The sequence below is a fragment of the Stegostoma tigrinum genome, chromosome 12, assembly GCF_030684315.1.
Source record: "Stegostoma tigrinum isolate sSteTig4 chromosome 12, sSteTig4.hap1, whole genome shotgun sequence".
NCBI classification, from domain to species: domain Eukaryota; kingdom Metazoa; phylum Chordata; class Chondrichthyes; order Orectolobiformes; family Stegostomatidae; genus Stegostoma; species Stegostoma tigrinum.
Genome location: NC_081365.1, coordinates 32,754,209 through 32,771,274, shown reverse-complemented (window position 1 = coordinate 32,771,274; position 17,066 = coordinate 32,754,209). Strand labels below are relative to the sequence as shown.

The 17,066-nt window shown below is 38.2% G+C and overlaps 1 protein-coding gene across 1 annotated transcript in view; it reads left to right on the top strand.

The window, feature by feature from the left end:
• Nucleotides 1–17,066, top strand: part of LOC125457039 (ATPase MORC2-like) — an 86,338-nt gene that overhangs the window by 16,871 nt on the left and 52,401 nt on the right. The window contains exons 6-11 of the mRNA XM_059649998.1: nt 3,307–3,397; nt 7,284–7,392; nt 9,638–9,797; nt 12,932–13,043; nt 14,256–14,381; nt 14,847–14,926. Of these exons, the coding sequence (XP_059505981.1) occupies nt 3,307–3,397; nt 7,284–7,392; nt 9,638–9,797; nt 12,932–13,043; nt 14,256–14,381; nt 14,847–14,926 (678 nt within the window). The remainder of the gene's footprint in view (nt 1–3,306; nt 3,398–7,283; nt 7,393–9,637; nt 9,798–12,931; nt 13,044–14,255; nt 14,382–14,846; nt 14,927–17,066) is intronic.

The following is a 17,066-nucleotide window of genomic DNA, read 5'->3' as shown; positions in this document are numbered from 1 at the left end:
CTCTGAAATGTGTTTATCTCCACAGATGTTACCAGACTTGAGTTGCTCTGGCACACTTTTTTTTTCTGACCTTGAGCATTTGCAGCACTTTCCTTTTATTTAACTTAAAGTTCTAGCCTGACTCCTCTGGGTTAATCATCAAAATGTGCAAGTTGTGAGAATTATTGAATCAAGTCGGTGAGTTGTTTTTTGTTTTGTACAATACTTACTTCCTCATGGGCTCATAGACAGTTACAGTGCAGAACGCCATTTAGCCCATCATATTTATGCCAGATCTGATTCCACTAATCCCATTTTCCGGTTTTTGGCCCATAACCCTGGAGACTATGGCAATGCAAATGAATATCTGAATATTGCTTAAATGTTACAAGAGTTTCTGACTTAATCACCTTTTCAGGTACTGTGTTCCGGGCTCCGATTGCCCACTGAATGATGAGCATTCTCCAAAGCTCTCCTCTTAGCCTTCCATCGATAATGTATTGTTCTTTACTTTTTTACTTCTGAAAAAGTCAACTTGCTAGCTACCATATCTATGCCCTTCCTAATCCTATTCACTGCTTTCAGATCCCCTACCAACCTTTGCTGCTCCAAAGAACACAATCCCAGCCTATCGTTCCGAAAAGCTCAAGCTTCCTGTCTGGTCAACATACTGTTAAATTTCCTTTGCACCCTCTCTAATACGGTCTTATCCATTCTATAATATGATGAACAGAACAGCACACAGAATTCCAGTTGTAGCCTTACCAGCATTTCATATGTTCCCAGCACAAACTCCTTGCTCTTGTGTTCCATGCTTCAGCTAATAAAGGCAACATAGAACATTACAGCGCAGTACAGGCCCTTCGGCCCTCGATGTTGTGCCGACCTGTCATACCGATCTCAAGCCCATCTAACCTACACTATTCCATGTACGTCCATATGCTTATCCAATGACTACTTAAATGTACCTAAAGTTGGCGAATCTACTACTGTTACAGGCAAAGCATTCTATTCCCTTACTATTCTCTGAGTATAGAATCTACCTCTGACATCTATCCTATATCTTTCACCCCTCAATTTAAAGCTATGCCCCCTCGTGCTCGCCGTCACCATCCTAGGAAAAAGGCTCTCCCTATCCACCCTACCTAACCCTCTGATTATTTTATATGTTTCAATTAAGTTAATAGAACTGATATCCTATAAACTGCCTTAACCACTTTATCTATGTGCCTTCGTACCTTCAGGGATACGTGGATATGTACACAAACGTCCCTCTGATCTTTAGTACTTTCCAGGATCCAGCTGTTTTATAGCATAAACCTTTCCTTGCTATCCTTCCACAAGTGTGTTAGTTTTTTGGTTTGAATTCCATTTCATTTATGACTATTCTACCACCTGAGGGGTCTGTTGATGTCCCCTCATTAATGGTGCTATCCGCAAACTACTTCATCAATTTTCCTGCATTTAATTCTAAATAATTAATGAACACCACAATCAGCAAGGTTCCCAGCGCTGAATCGTACAGTAATCCACTGGAAACAGATTTTCAGTCCCAGAAACATTCCTCTATCATCACCCTCTCCTTCATGCCTCTCAGCCAGTTTTGGATCCAATACCACTTTTCTTGGATCCTGTGGGTTTTTGGTTTCTTTACAAAGTCTGCCAAAGTCCATGTAGACCACATTGCCCTTGTTGATGTTTCCGAATACCTCAAAATTCAATCAAATTTGTCAAATAGTCTTTCCATAACAGGTCCATGCTGATGTATTTGATTAATCTGACTTTCTCCAAATTCTGTCACTCGGAATTCTTTCTTCTAATTTCCATACCACTGAGATTAGACTGGCTTGTAACTTCCTTATCTATACCTTCCTCTCTCTCTCTCTTGTTTTAAATAATGGGACAATGTTAGCAACACGCCAGTCCTTTGGCACCTTGATTGTGGTCAGAGGATTTGAAAATGCTTGTCAATGATCCTGTTATCTCCTTCCCCAACAGCCTAAACTACATCTCAACAAGACCCATGGAATTATTTACCCTTAAGGCTGCTAAAACCCCTGGTGTCTACACCTGCACCATCTTTTTCCATTTTGAGGATGACAGCCACAACTTCTGGGTTTGCACACTGATTACAGTTATGGGCCCTACTCTTACTCTTTAATTATCTGCAGGCTCTTTTATAACTTCTGTTCAAGAACTGTTCCTGTTATAATGATTTCTGCTGCACTCTGCTTTCATAATTTCCTTTAAGTTCTCCCAGCAATTTTTTATTCCATTTAATGACTGTCTCATATTCTTTGTGCAATAATCTTATTTTCTTGGTCCTAAACCTTATGTTCCTTAATATCCAGGCTTCTCCAATCTCCACCCTTATCTTGATGGGAAAATATTTGCCCTGGCTTCTTGCTATTTCCTTCTTGAAAGCCTCCTATTGCTCTGATACTTTACAAGGAGCTGCTTCCAGTTCACTCAGACCAAATCTTTTTGAAATTTCTCCATAACTATCCTAAATCTATCTGACTTATGGTCACTGTGTGCAAAATGTTTCCCTGCTGATGCACTTTCTACCTGATTGGACTTAATTCTGAATGTTAAGTCCAGAATTCCCCCTTCCTTTATAACTGGTAATCATACCAACCCCTTGACGTATAATCTTAAAGCTGAATGGAATTTTATTTTGTTCCTATTGACTGTTAACAATGAGTGTAAATGAACACCAGATCCTATTAATCTTCCTTTTAATATCTGACCAAGAAGATGATCATGTATACAATGGATGATGTTACATGTCCCTAATGTGGAAGAACCTTGGACTTATCATGTCCACTTAGTCACATTGTATCCATTTATAGCTCCCTTCTCCCATCTACAAAACTTAATGTAGGTAAGTTGGACTTAAATTCCATTTTCCTCCCCTATGTAAATGAAATATGCTGAAAAACCTCTTTACCAATTAGGGAACATTCAGTTTACTCTATCCCTATCTCTAAACTAATTACAGACCTGTTTCACAAATTGCCTTCAATTCATGCTCTTTTAATTGTATTTTCTAATGATGATATAGAAATTATATAAACTCCATTCTTTGGCACATCATACTGTTGACAGTTGTAGTGACTTCAAAAAAAAAGGGCTTGGATAGTTGGACATGACCTACCTTTCAAAAATATGCATTAATTTTTATTGATAGGTTCATAGTTATAAATTCTCAGTCATTGCCTTTGGCAATTAGCTTCCAGAAATTCAGTACAAAAATGTTATTTGTTTATTGTAAACTATAGTAAACATATGAAAACAGGATTATAAAATTTTTTTTACATTTCACAGGTGAAGCAGCAGATATTATTCATTTAGGAAAATCTATAAAGAGGGCTTCAAATTCCCGATTGGTTGGGCAGTTTGGAAATGGATTGAAGTCGTGAGTTTCAGAGATAAGTTTGTCATTAGTTTTGTAGAAGAAATTAGCTCAAACCTTTGAGGTTGATTTTTAGAATTAAGAAAACATTCTTGTCAACTTTCTTCTGTTTTGCTCTGTTTGGAATGTGATTGTTTGTTTCTAAAATGAATGTATGATTGACAAGTTGTGGATGACACAAAATAATGAAAGAATTCTCTTATTACTGTTTACCTATTTGAGTCATTTCTTTACTAACTGGTAGGACAGTATGATGTAGGAGCAGAAAATTAGGCCATTTGGTGGAGTCTGCTCCACCATTCAGTAAGATCATGGCTGATCTGATAACACTCCCTCACTCTCTTCCCTTATCCTTATAACCCATGATTCTCTTCCGGATTTAAATATTCCAGACTGAAAGAGATTTTTAATGACACAGCTTGTTTTGCCCTCTCCAGTAAATCTTCCACAAATTCATACTTTTTGAGATTAGAAATTCCTCTTAATCTGTCCTAATTGGGTGAGCCCTTAGAGATTATGCCTTCTGGTTCTAGACACTCTTTCAAATAGAAACTATCTTTCAGGATCTACCCTGTTGATCCCCAAAGAATAATTTTTATTTTAAGTAGGCTGTCTCTCATTTTTCTAAATTCCAGTAAGTACAAGGCCCAACTAACACAACCTCTCCTCAAATCCCTCCATGTCAAGGATCAGTTTAGTAAATCTTCTCTGATTGCCTCCAATGCCATGAATATCTTTTCTTGAACAATACGGGGTTCAAAACTCTTCTGAGTGTTCTATTTGTGGCTTGCATGGTGCCTTGAATAATTTGAGCAAGTTTTTATACTTCAATCCTTTGAAATAAAAAGCATCATTCCATTTCCCTTCCTATTACCTATTGAAATTCTGTGGTAGCATTTTGTGATTTAGACATGTTTCCGTTTTCTCGTAATCCATTCCATTGTTCTTTCCATTTTCTTCCCTTTCTAGTTCTTTTCTTTCATCTCATTGAAGTTTCACAATTTTAAACAGAATCTTAGCTAATTCTGCTCCTAACATTAAAATCTTGTTTCCCTCCTTTTAACTCATGCTTGGGTAATCACTAGGCAGCTCATCCATGTGAGATCTAGCTTTTATTTCCACTCTCAATTTGTCTTCTAATGCTGTGTAGCCATAGATTTTCTGTGGGCTCACTGTTCCCCACCTGTCATCGCCCATTCATTGGGCAGCACACCCTGATGAACGTGAGTGTGTGACTTGGAAGGCATCCTTGATCAGCACCTTTAGCCTTGAATAGGATTTCTGATCTTTGCCATTTTTCAGTCTTCTGACGCAACCCTCATTTATAGGGAAGATTACCATGTATTAGAGAAGGAACTTCTGCTCTCTTCGCCTTATTTCCCCACATGCCAAAGCTATACGTAAAGAAAAGCACCTAGTTTATAAGTTACAATATTGGTGTGTAGAGAGATTGTACGATTACTTAAACATCATTCAGTTTATGCTAATTTATCTTTTGGGAGAGTGAAAGGCAGGAATTTGTAGGAACATTCTCAAGAAATTGTTGAGTTGGTAGAGTCCCAAATAAAATGTGTTTGAACCTGAGATTTATCTGACTTTACAGAAAGGAGAACAAAATGGGGACTGGGAAATGCAACATACTTGTTCCCAGCTTGGATTTTGAATTAAGTTTTACAGGATGGGTAAGGAAGTCCAAGATGAGTAATGGAGACCCTTAGGAAAGAAATTGAAGTTTTGATACCATAATAGTGAAGCTTGGTATTGAAATTCATGAACCCTAACCTCACTAACCACAGAAAAATTAACCTATACTGACCATGTTTATTCCTTTCAGCATTTGGAAAAACTTTTACCAAATACAAAGTGTATTGCAGTTCTCCCTAGCACAGCTAATTTTTTCCTGTAGTGTGCAGCACAAACTTGCATGCAATATTTCAGTTAAGACTTAAACCTGATATTTTGAATGGCCACCATGTCCTGTAAATTTGTTTTTCAGGAATTCCTGAAAAAAACAAACTTCCAGTTTTCAATTTGTTCAGCACATGCATTGACAACCTTGGGGATTGGTGTGCAAATGGTAAATTGTTCTTGATCCAAAGCATCCTTTTAAACATTGGCTGCCATGAGGTTTCAAGGAACTCTTGACATTGTGCCCCCAATGAGGAAACATGAGAAGAAAATCATCATCTATCGAGTAATTATTCTTGACAAATGTTTCAGTGGGAAGTGGCATACTGTCATCCAGGCACGTGGATCATATGTGCCTGCCTGCCAAATAAAGTGTTGTACTCACTTTGGCCTTCGTTGTCTTATTCAAAAAGATTGCTTAAAATTGTGTATTCTGATGTACCAATCAGGTTCCAAATATGGCAACCAATGAGTAAGTGCTTCACATTTGGCTAGGTGTACATTTTCAGTGATGATCTATCAGTTATTACACAAATGCCCATAATATTCTTTATGCTGTACTATTGTGCATGTGTGCAGACAGGTAGATATATTAACCAGGAAAAGAGTACACACACTTTGGTCCTGGCATTGAGTCTGTGTTGGATAATCCATGCATTATGTGCAAGCAGGCAGTTCAAAGATTGTAAGAACATACTTTCTTTGGCCCTTATTTTGAGACTGCTTGGGAAATAATGATAAAGAAGGAAAAGTAAGAATTTCAAGATAGTTGATTCTCATTTATCCCAAATCCAATATATTTTATTGACAAAGAAAAGTCACCAGTAACAAGAAAACAAATTTTGTCGCATTTCACTACACAATGGTGCCCAAGCTAAGTGTGGTCCAGCTATAGAACCATAAAGGAAAGCTTTGGAGGAATTTTTGAAAAAGGCAGAGAAATACAAGAAAGCAGTCACTGGTTGAGTGAAATTGTTCTGTGGCTGAACTAGTTTCATGACAGCTGAATAGGCTGTGTAAGGAGGAAAATCATATTGTGAAATGAGGAAAGTCATACACTGATGTGAATCTGTAAAAGAGTGATGTATCTAAATCTCAGACTCAGTTATGCAGTGATCTTTCTTTTAAAAAAAATTCTCAAAATTAAAGGTCTGTGAAGCCTGAGGGATAGAATGATGAAAATGCTAAATGGTTGAGATAAAATTTAGCTCCAGTGTGAGTAATTGTTTTAAACTGAGTTTCATAAATTGAGAATCCAGTTGAAAGCTTAAATCTTAGTCCTGTTTGCCAATGTCCAGATATTAAGTGATTCTCCAAAAGTTCTTGCAGCAGAAATCACCTTAAATTAAGAGGTTTTTTTTTTCAAATTTAAAAATGCAATTCATGATGACTAAATGGCTTGATTAATTTGTTTTTAAATTTTTGTTGGTATTTTAAGGAAACGTCTTCAATTTAGCAACTTGTCAAATTCTCTGAAATGTTAACCAAATATTTATGAGCCTGTGTAGAATTGTTGCAGAGAAATTCACAGATGAATTTTTTCATTATTATTGTATCAGTAATGGCAATGTGGCTCTTTAGACTTTTTGACTAAGTTTTAATCAAATGGTTCTACTCATTGAGTTTGAAGACCTTGGGCAAACAACTTTTTGTGAGACTTATGTCGCTATACATCTTGTCCTTGTGTTCTCAAGCTGTATTGAGAAATACACCAATTTTTATCCTTGTTCCAAAATATGTTACTTCACTAATTTTCTGCATTGAATTGCATTTTCCACTAACTTGTTCATTATCGGAAATATTTTCATCCTTTTACTGCCAACATTATTCAATTTCTGTGGATTTTAAGTTTGTGAACAAGCAACCTGACAAAAAGCTGCAAAAATAAATTGTAACTGATCTGTTAAATTGTGATAATGCTACAGCTGTGTGATCACATTCAGCTGCTCCTCTGTATTTAATCATGACTTACTACTTTCAGCGGCTCAATGAGGATAGGAATGGATTTTATTCTCTTTACCAAAAAAGACAATACCATGACATGCATCCTTATGTCTCGAACATTTTATGAGAAAGAAGGTATTGACGAGGTAAGTGAGAGAGAACTTCATTTTTACCATAGATAATGGAAACTGCAGATGCTGGAGAATCTGAGATAACAAAGTGTGGAGCTGGATGAACACAGTATCTTAGGAGCCAAAAGCTGACGTTTCGGGCCTAGACCCTTCATCAGAAATCTTTTTCTGATGAAGGGTCTAGGCCCAAAACGTCAGTTTCTGCACTCCTAAGATGCTGCTTGGCCTGCTGTGTTCATCCAGCTCCACACTTTGTTATCTCTTCATTTTCACCGTTTTGTTTTCTGCCCAATCCTGTAAGAGTTCGGCTGGGTCTCTGATTCATCCTGGATTTGAGAAAATGAGAGTGTAGACTGTGTCATATATCCCCTTTGCCTTCATATGCCTTTCATATAGTATTGTTAAGTGGCCAGCCAAAAGATAAGTAGTCATTTCATAATACAGAACTTGACCATTACTGAAACAGTAGTATAAAAGCTGTTTCTGGCATTTTAAGTTCTTAATGAACATTATTCAATACAAACATTCTCGGTTTGGTTAGCATAGGTTAAAACTATGTCCAAAGCCAACAAATACACTCTTATTCTCAAGGCAATCAGCCTGTTTGACTATATCTCTACTGCACCTTCCATTGTCAATAAGTCCTAGCACGGACTCAAAACCTGGATTTTCTGACTGAGAGGTAGGGATGCAACCACTGCACAAATAAGACCTCAAATTTTACTTATTAGTACAATTGCTAGGTGGAATCCCATTCTGAGGTATGACCTGCTTTTGCCCTTAGAGTTTGGTGTTATTGTCCCACTGACCATATTAACCTTCAGTTGTCCACCAAATCTTTGAAAGCAGAATCCTTGCCTTCATCCTCTTGGATGATGTAAAGTATAAACAGAGACTTGATACTTTGCAAGACCATATGGACAAATGTAAAAGTACAGCACAGGAACAGGCCCTTTGGCCCTCCAAGCCTGTGCTGACCATCATGCCCTAATTAATCTAAAAACAAACCTGCCATTTTTCGACTGGTTCCCTCTATTCTCTTCCTATTCATGTACCCATCTAGGTGTCTTTTACAAGTCTTCAATGTGCCCACTTCCTCCACCTCTTCTGGTAGCGCATTCCAGGCTGCTACCACCCTGTGAAAAACTTCCATCACATATCTCCCTTAAACTTTCTCCCTCTGACCTTGAACCTGTGGCCCCTGTGGGTTGCTGAATGATCTGTTTGTGCTGTTCTTCCTTCCACTGAGCATGAGTTGAGCACATTACAAAGCTCAAATAATTTCAGCTCCAGAGTTCCTAACACAATATTAGTTGTTTTTGAAATCATGATATATTTAGCATATTTGCCTGAAACATTGATTTCAGGAATTGGCTGATGTGGACTCTTTCTAAATTACCATCTGTAATGGTATTCGGTGCAATCTGGTGACGAACTTGCACTCAAATCATCTAATTTTCCTCTGGTATGGAATTGTTCGCATACTTTTGTTGTAAAGAAGTGAAAAACTGTTCACTATTTAAAATAGGTGCACAAGTCACGCTAAAGTATTATCAAGAATATATCTTGTGGCATTCTTCAGTGCCTATTTTTGTGCTGGTTATACATTTCAAGCAGAAATATGAAAGATGGAGTGACTAGCATTTTTGCATTTGAGAATATAAAACTGTGCTTTTTAAAAATGCCCTTAATGAATAAAATCATACAGCATGGAAACAGCCTCTTTGGCCCAACTTGTCCATGCTAACCAAGTTTCCTTAACTGAACTAGTCCCATTTTCCTGCATTTTTACCATATCCCTCTAATGTATCCATGTACCTGTCCAAATATATTTTGTAATTGTACTCACCTTGACCACTTCCCCTGGCAGCTTGTTGCATATAGGTATCATTCTTTTTTTTAAAAAAATGGAAAAGAAGACTTGTCCCTCAGGTCCCTTTTAGATTTTTCCCTTATCACCTTAAACCTCTGCTGTGTAGTTTTAGAAACCCCTACCCCTGGTGATAAGGCTATTCACCTTATCTATGACCCTTTACAAACCTGTATACACTCTGGAGGTGGGGAGGTTGTGTGGGGGTGTTGTGGGGAAGGGGAGAAAGGCCAGTCCATCCAGCCTCTCCTTTAGAACTCAAACGTTTCAGTCTCGGTAACATCCTTGTAAACCTTTTTTGAGCTCTTTCTGGTTTAATAACACCTTTCCTATAACAGGTGACCAGAATTGTACACAATACTCCAAATGAATTTTATGTTGGTTTTCTAGGTGATTGTGCCGATGCCATCCTGGTACGTTGCAAGTAAGGAACCCATGATAACTGAAAAAGAAAAATTCTCCCTTGAAATTGCACTCGTTCATAAATATTCTCCATTTAAAAAGGAGTTTGACGTGATGCAGCAGTTTAATAAAATTACAGGAGCAAGTGGTAAGGACATGTGCAATGTAATAAATAGCCACTGAATTATTTTACTCAGTCGTGGAAATCATCAAAACTTGTTAATATTTGTATTTTATATATTGGACATATAAATCAGTAAACTACTTTGAAATTCACTGGCTGAAACCAAACTTCAATAAATTATTAATAGCTCTGAATGATGATGTTAGGGGATAATCCCAGTGCTGAAACCAAATTGATGCGACAAAAGACCATCTGACTTTGCTTTTTCTGATGAACTGGCTTGTTGAGAAGTGGGGCATGTTTGTACTCTTCAATTTGTCAGATGACATTGAGCTCAGCATTGAGGTCACTCATCACAACTTGATCATCAAAGTTGGGTGCCTCATGCAGTGTGTCTTGCAATCTTTTGCAATATTCATGTTTCCCTGTATCTTTCTGTCTTGTGCATAACCTTGCACAACAGGACATGTGAAAGCCACTGTCAGAGCAAATTACTGCAGATGCTGGAATATGTACTGGAAACAAGAAATGTTGGCAATCACAGGAGGTCAGGCAGCATTCATGGAGAGAAAGCAAGCTAACATTTAGAGTCTGGATGAGTCTTCAAAGTTCTGATGAAGAGTCCTCTAGATTCACAAGGTTAATTTACTTTCTCTTCATGGATGCTGCCTGACCTCCTGTGATCATCAGCATTTCTTGTTTTCAGTACAGATTCTGGCATCTGCACTAATTTGCTCCTACAGTGACTTTCACATGCCCTGTAGGAGTCTTGTGATTGTGCATCATCTAGCTCTGTTTCATACAGATCCAAGGGTGGCAACAGTGGTGAAATCCATTAACGTAATTTCCTTCAACTATGTTGATGGGTGAAACTTCCTGCTCATCCAGTATATCTACTTCCAGTTAAATGCCTGTTTTCTTCCCATTAGATTTGCACTGAAGTTTTTACATGACTCCAATATCTTTTGTTATTGGTTCTCCTTAACTGTACACAACAGACCAACTGCAGCCTAATTGATTTGCAAATTCAGTAACATTTCTCCTTCATTTGTATTCAATGTCTTGTTCCATTTTGAGGTTTATTTATTCTTGATTCTCTCCTGGTGAATGCAAGACACAAAAGCTTCAACAGCATGTCTTTTTTTCTAATTTTGTGTATGCCAGATATGAAGACCATGCGACCAAGAACTGTTGAATCATATCAAACAGCACACTCCTTTGGCTGTTTGCCACAGAACGAGCTTTTTGTAATCAACCAACCCATACTTGCAAACTTAGACCACTGGGTTGATACGAAAATTTGAGGTGGTAAATAGTGAGGACGATAGCCTTAGATTACAGGACGATGTAGGTGGGCTGATCAATGGCAAATGTAATTCAATCCATATAGCTGTGAGATGCTGTATTTGGACAAGACAAATAAGGCAAGAGAATATGTGGTCAACTGTATGACCCTGCGTGCATTGAGGATCAGAGGAAAGTTGGTAAATGTATCCATTTGTTCGTTAAGATATCAGGATAGATGGATAAGTTTGTTAAGAACGCATGTAGGATACTTACTCTTTTAGTTGAAGCATGGGTTTAAGAGCAGGGAGGTTATGTTAGAACAGTACAAAACATTGGTGAGACCACAGCGAGAGTAGTGTGTGCAGTTCTAGAATCCACGTTTTCTATGATTGGACTGGTGAGGGTGCAGAGGACATTTGCCAGGATGTTGCCTGGGCTGGAGAGTTTAAGTAATGAAGAGAGATTGAATAGACTAGGTATGTTTTTCTTGGAGCAGAGGAGACTGAATAAGGGCATGATTGAGATGTATAATATTACGGGAGGCATTTATATGGTAGACAGAAAGAGATATTCCCCCTTGGTGGAAGGATCGTTGACCAAGGAGCAGAGGTTTTGAGGGAATGTGAGGAAAATGTTTTTCACCCAGAGAGTGATGGGAATCTGGTACTCATTGCCTACAAGGATGGTAGAAGCTTAAACCCTCAAAGTCGCCATAACCTTGCTAGACTGTAGAGAGATGGACAACTAGCAATGGTTTAACCTGAGGATCTCCATGCCTCAGGTGAGGGAAGAGATTGAAAAGGAGAGTCCCACCTGGTAACCTCCGTTGTGTGCATTCAATTCCCACACCAGTTCCATAGTTCTGTATTGCAGAGCAGTCATCCAACTAATAGAACTAACCAGCTTCTGACCAAAGCATACAAACCTATGAGCCAAGTGCTGGAAAATAGAATTAGATTAGTTAGGTTATTTTTGAGTGGTACAGGCTTCATAGAATCATAGAATCCCTACAGTGTGAAAACAAGCCATTTGGCTTGTCCACGCCAACTCTTAAGAGTATTCCCACCCAGGCCCACCTTATCCCAGTAACTCTGTATTTCCCATGGCTAACCCACCTAGACTTGATGGACTGAATGGCCTTTTTTCTGTATGGTAGGCCTCTGTGACTCTGCAGTATTAAATGCATTTCATTATTCCATAATATTTGCTGAGTAATAGTGCTAAGAATTGCACAGTCACCCAATTTTGGATTATCAGCCGGACTCTGTTTAATTGACAGATGCGTGCTAGAAGCCACACGTATTCAAATGTAGGGCTCTGCCCTTTGTAAACACAGTATGTATTGCACCTTTCTCAACTGAACAAAACATGGGGAGCAGGCACTCCCTGGTTTATTACCTGCAAAAATGCCCTGACCAAAGTTGCAATTTTAGCATTTAACTGTACGCTAGTACATTCTCTCCATTGCAAAGCCTCCATTGATCAATCCACTTACCAGCCATTCCGACACCTCTTGGAGTATAATTCATTGTTTCCTTTTGAGATTTGGTATTCTTGATATTCCATTCTAAGTAATGAAAAATGTAAAGCATATCTCTGTTTCAGCAATACTCGAAACCTGTACTACCAAGTCACTGTATAAGAATTCAATTTGATCTTTTAAAAGCTAGGCTAGGGTTTTAAAGAAGTGTTTAAAGATCATGTATACTGACGCTTAACATCATCTGTTTTTTTATTTCATTGAGAAATCTATTATTTAAGCTTTTCATCCACACCAAGCTTTGCCTGTCTGCCATGTACCTACTATTACTATGTTATCTCCTGGCCTCACATTAAAATTAATTGTTTTACTTAGTACATTTCCTTAATAGGAACTTTAGTCGTTATCTACAATGTGAAACTGAATGATGATGGAGTACCTGAACTAGATATTGAAACAGATACTTCTGATATACGACTGACTGGAAAGATGGCCAGTGGAATGTAAGTAATGAAACGGAAAACACAAACTTGCCTGATGTGTCAGCACTGAAGCGTCATATGCAAGTCAGCTCAGTCAGTTTGTAAAAGCAGAATAATGGTCTCTTGTGATTCCAAGATTCTTGTGCTTTTCCAACAACAATAGATGATTTAGAATGGATAGCAAGGTAAATAATTCAGTGAGGTTGTCTTCAAATGAGAATGAAGATTACTGGGTATGCTTGACAGCTGAAACATGACTATCAATTTTAAATATTATAATGTTTACCAGAAGTTGGGGTATGGTGGGTGATAGAGGGGAGAATCAGTCAGGGAGATGTGTTCCTGCCATTAGGATTTTCATTGGAATGGACAACAATAAATTTTGAAGATGGGTGGGTATATTCAAAGTAGGTTGTAATCATGAAGTCGACATGTGCTTTCTATCATCATCAATTAGGACTACAGGCAATTATAAACGTATGCAGGTTATTAGCATCTGAATTGTTAAGGATTTTAATAGACACTGATGAAGGCAGTTGGAAAAGGGAAAGCTCTCAAAGTTCAGAGCGTGTAGCCATATTTTATGCTGAGAGTGTTGTTTGTTTTGTGGTGGTTACTTGAGGTTTAACTTTCTTAAATGATTTTTGCACTGATCATCATTTACTGTTTAAAATAATCAAAATAAGGTTGTCCTTTAAATGAGGTAAATACATGTTGTTCTAGAAGAGCAAGTGCAGCAGGTGCATCGAAACACCAGCACCTGCGTGTTCCCTACCAAGGCATTCAGCATCCTGACTTGGAGATCTGTTGTCATACCTTTTGCTGTCGCTGGGTTAAAATTCTGAAACCCCCTTCATAATGACATTATGGGTTTGTTGCATCAAATAGACTTCACCGTTTCAAGAAAGCTGTTTACTTTCTCAAGGACGATTGGGGTGGGTGATAAGTACTGACCCATCCAGTGAAGCCAGTGTCACATGAATGAATAAAAACAGTGGGAAAAGAATTAGTTCCTAACTGCAAATTCTCCAAAGGTAAGAGGACAGGCAACTTAAGATTCTGCATATTTGTAAAAATTTATAACACAGAACTAAATCAAAGATCTTTTTGGAAAATATTTTAAGTAAACCCCTGAAATGCGCAATATTTTAAGTGCTATATTTTTATTTAATAGTATTCTGTGATATTGTGGTTACATTACATAGTACTGTAATTATATCTGTCATATTTCAGCCAACCAGAACAATATTCCTTTAGAGCTTATGCTGCAATATTATACATTGACCCTCGCATGAAGATTTTTATTCAGGGGCAAAAGATTCATGCTAACTACCTCGTCTATTCCTTGTATAGGCCTAGGTAAGAAAATAGCTGACTAATGTCACAAATTTTAGAGCCCTTTTGAAGTTCTACATAAGTTTTAAAGAAGTGTTAAAGTTTAACTGCAGTCATTTCAAGGAGAAATCTGAATTGAAGCCTCTTTGTTCTGTGCATAAGGATGAAAGCTGCTCCATTTAACTAATCATTTAAAGCATTCTTTAAACTGCCAAGATAACTGACTATTTAATTCTAATTATTGAATATCTATTGTTTCCTCTTTTCAATTTTATTGATGTATATATTTTAAGCATTGCATCTCATTATTGCAAAGATTTGAAAAAAATCATAAGATTTAAGTAATTTTTGATAATAATCCTTGTGAAATCAAATGAGTTGCTGACAAGAAGGTGGGATTTGTTTGCTAGAACTGACTATTCAAAGGAAGCATAACTAACATTAAAATGCAACTTGATGCTTAATTTTTATTTATTGCTATCTCTGTAGGAGGTACATTTATATTGCCAAAGGTTTCAAAGTACGTGCTTTGAGAGAGGTAAAGGACACAGAATGTGCTGTGAAAATAGGTATGTGTTAATGCGTTAATGCAGAATAAGAAGAGTCAAATTCCCTCAATGTGGCATCTGAATGGACATACGTTTGCTGCCAAATTGCTTACAATGATCAAAAATAGGCTGTAACTAATTTTCCCTTCCCTTTACTTTTTCAGAGATCAGGAATTGAAATTGGAACTTTGTATTTAAATGCATCACTCTTAGATATATGATGAAACTATCCACTGTGCTAATAAGGGGCCATTCCTGAATTTTGTTGGCATTACTTTTAGTTCTGCTAATTACTACCAAATGGTTGTAATGCAGTTGTTCTTGTTACACTTTTCTTGTTTAGTTGGTGCAGGCTTGGATAACACTTTTCAAATAATTTATAAGAGGTTGAGATTCGTATTAGAAAATTAGAATCACACCTAACAAATAATATTTTGTCACGAGAATTCTTGATGGTTACTGCATTTGTCCACTTAATAGATTAGCCTCAATTATTTTTCACTTCTGGCCCATGCTATGTTTTTATTTGAATGTTAAAATACTTAGGGTGAATTTCTCAATATTTTGGCAATGTCAATTCCATCACATTTCATGTAGGGTTTCTCTGTGTGAGCCTAAGACCTACCACACTATTATGACACACCAATTGTTTGATGCTAATCTGATTTCTGCCATCACACCATAGCCAAAGGAATCTACCATTCATCAGCTATCCGGGAGTTGACTAGCATCCATGATGCTAGTGCCACTTTTAAACCCCAGCCAAATGCCTGGCCCGGCATTGGCTTTGCTTAGTTGCCCTTCATCAGCCAATGTAATGGCTTGGCAGTCCCAAGCACAGGCTGATCATGGCACTTATCTGGATTTCTTTCAGCTCCACTTTCTTGACTCACTTGCTGTCCATCCAGCAGGTCTGCCAGCTTACCCTGCCTTGGCCAAATCTTATTAACCAACTTTTCTAAAGCCCCATGGTTCCGTGCCCAGTGTCCACTGCAGACCAGCAAATTGTCTTAATTCATTGGGCAACTGTCACAAACAGGCAAGCATTCCGATATTTCTGAAGAAAAGCTTCTACTTGCAGTCAACAAAAAGAAAGCATAAATAAAACCAACAGAGGCTGCAGTTTGCCTACACTAAATAAAAAGCCATTGTGTTGAACAACAATTAGTTAACATTACTATTGTCTACTACTACGGGCTCTGTTTTTCCATGAAATTGGGTGTCAATCAGGACTTGCATGGCTTGTAGGCTGACATAGCTGAGCCCTATAATGCACAAGGAGAGCTTGCTTTAATTTAATGGCGTCATCTTCCTGTTCAACTAGATCCTCATCATCCAACACTTTACCTCTTTGCCTGCTCCAATTGTATAGAGCACAGCATTCCAGGATGATGTGACACACTCCACATCACTTAGGGGGAGTTGCACAATGCTTTCATCAACCTAGGTGGCAGTGAGTGGCCCATGTTCTCCAGTAACCAGACTTGTAAGACACTTTGATCCTCATGCGTCACGTACATGAGGGTGCTGCCGGAAATAGGAGTCAGGGCAGGTAACAGGGTCACAGGCACACATCTTTGGGAACTGGTGACCACAAACTGCCTACCTTTTGATCGAATGGAGTTCCTTCCTATTGATGAATTCTGTGGTGTTTTGATATGACCCTCTTGGTGCCACATGAGAACAGTTGATATTGCCCTACACCTGGGAAAAGCTGTTCCCAAGTCATACTACTTGAGCTGTAGCACTAACCTCGTTGTGGGAAAACAAAATGAACCTGCTCGGATGGTGTCAGTCACTGTCCTGATTCAATGTAGGACCACACATGAGAGATTCTACATAGGTCACTTGTTGCTCCTTGGAAGGAACTTGTTGTGTAGAAGGTCAAAGTAGGTGTTACCTTCATAGCAACTGGGAGACGATATTCCTTCACTTTAGCATCCAGCACACTTCCATTACATTGTCCCAGGACATACGGGATCTGCATCGTTGCATCTCACTCATACTTAGGAAGTGGAATCACGGCCACCAGTGTTCGCAAGGCATCTTGAAGAGCATTGTAGCTGCTACCGCTACCTGAGGTGCTTTTCTGCCTCCACAGTAGCTTGCTGTTGCTGTTCCTGTTCCTGGGGTTGCTGTTGAAACTGCTGCTTCAGGATGT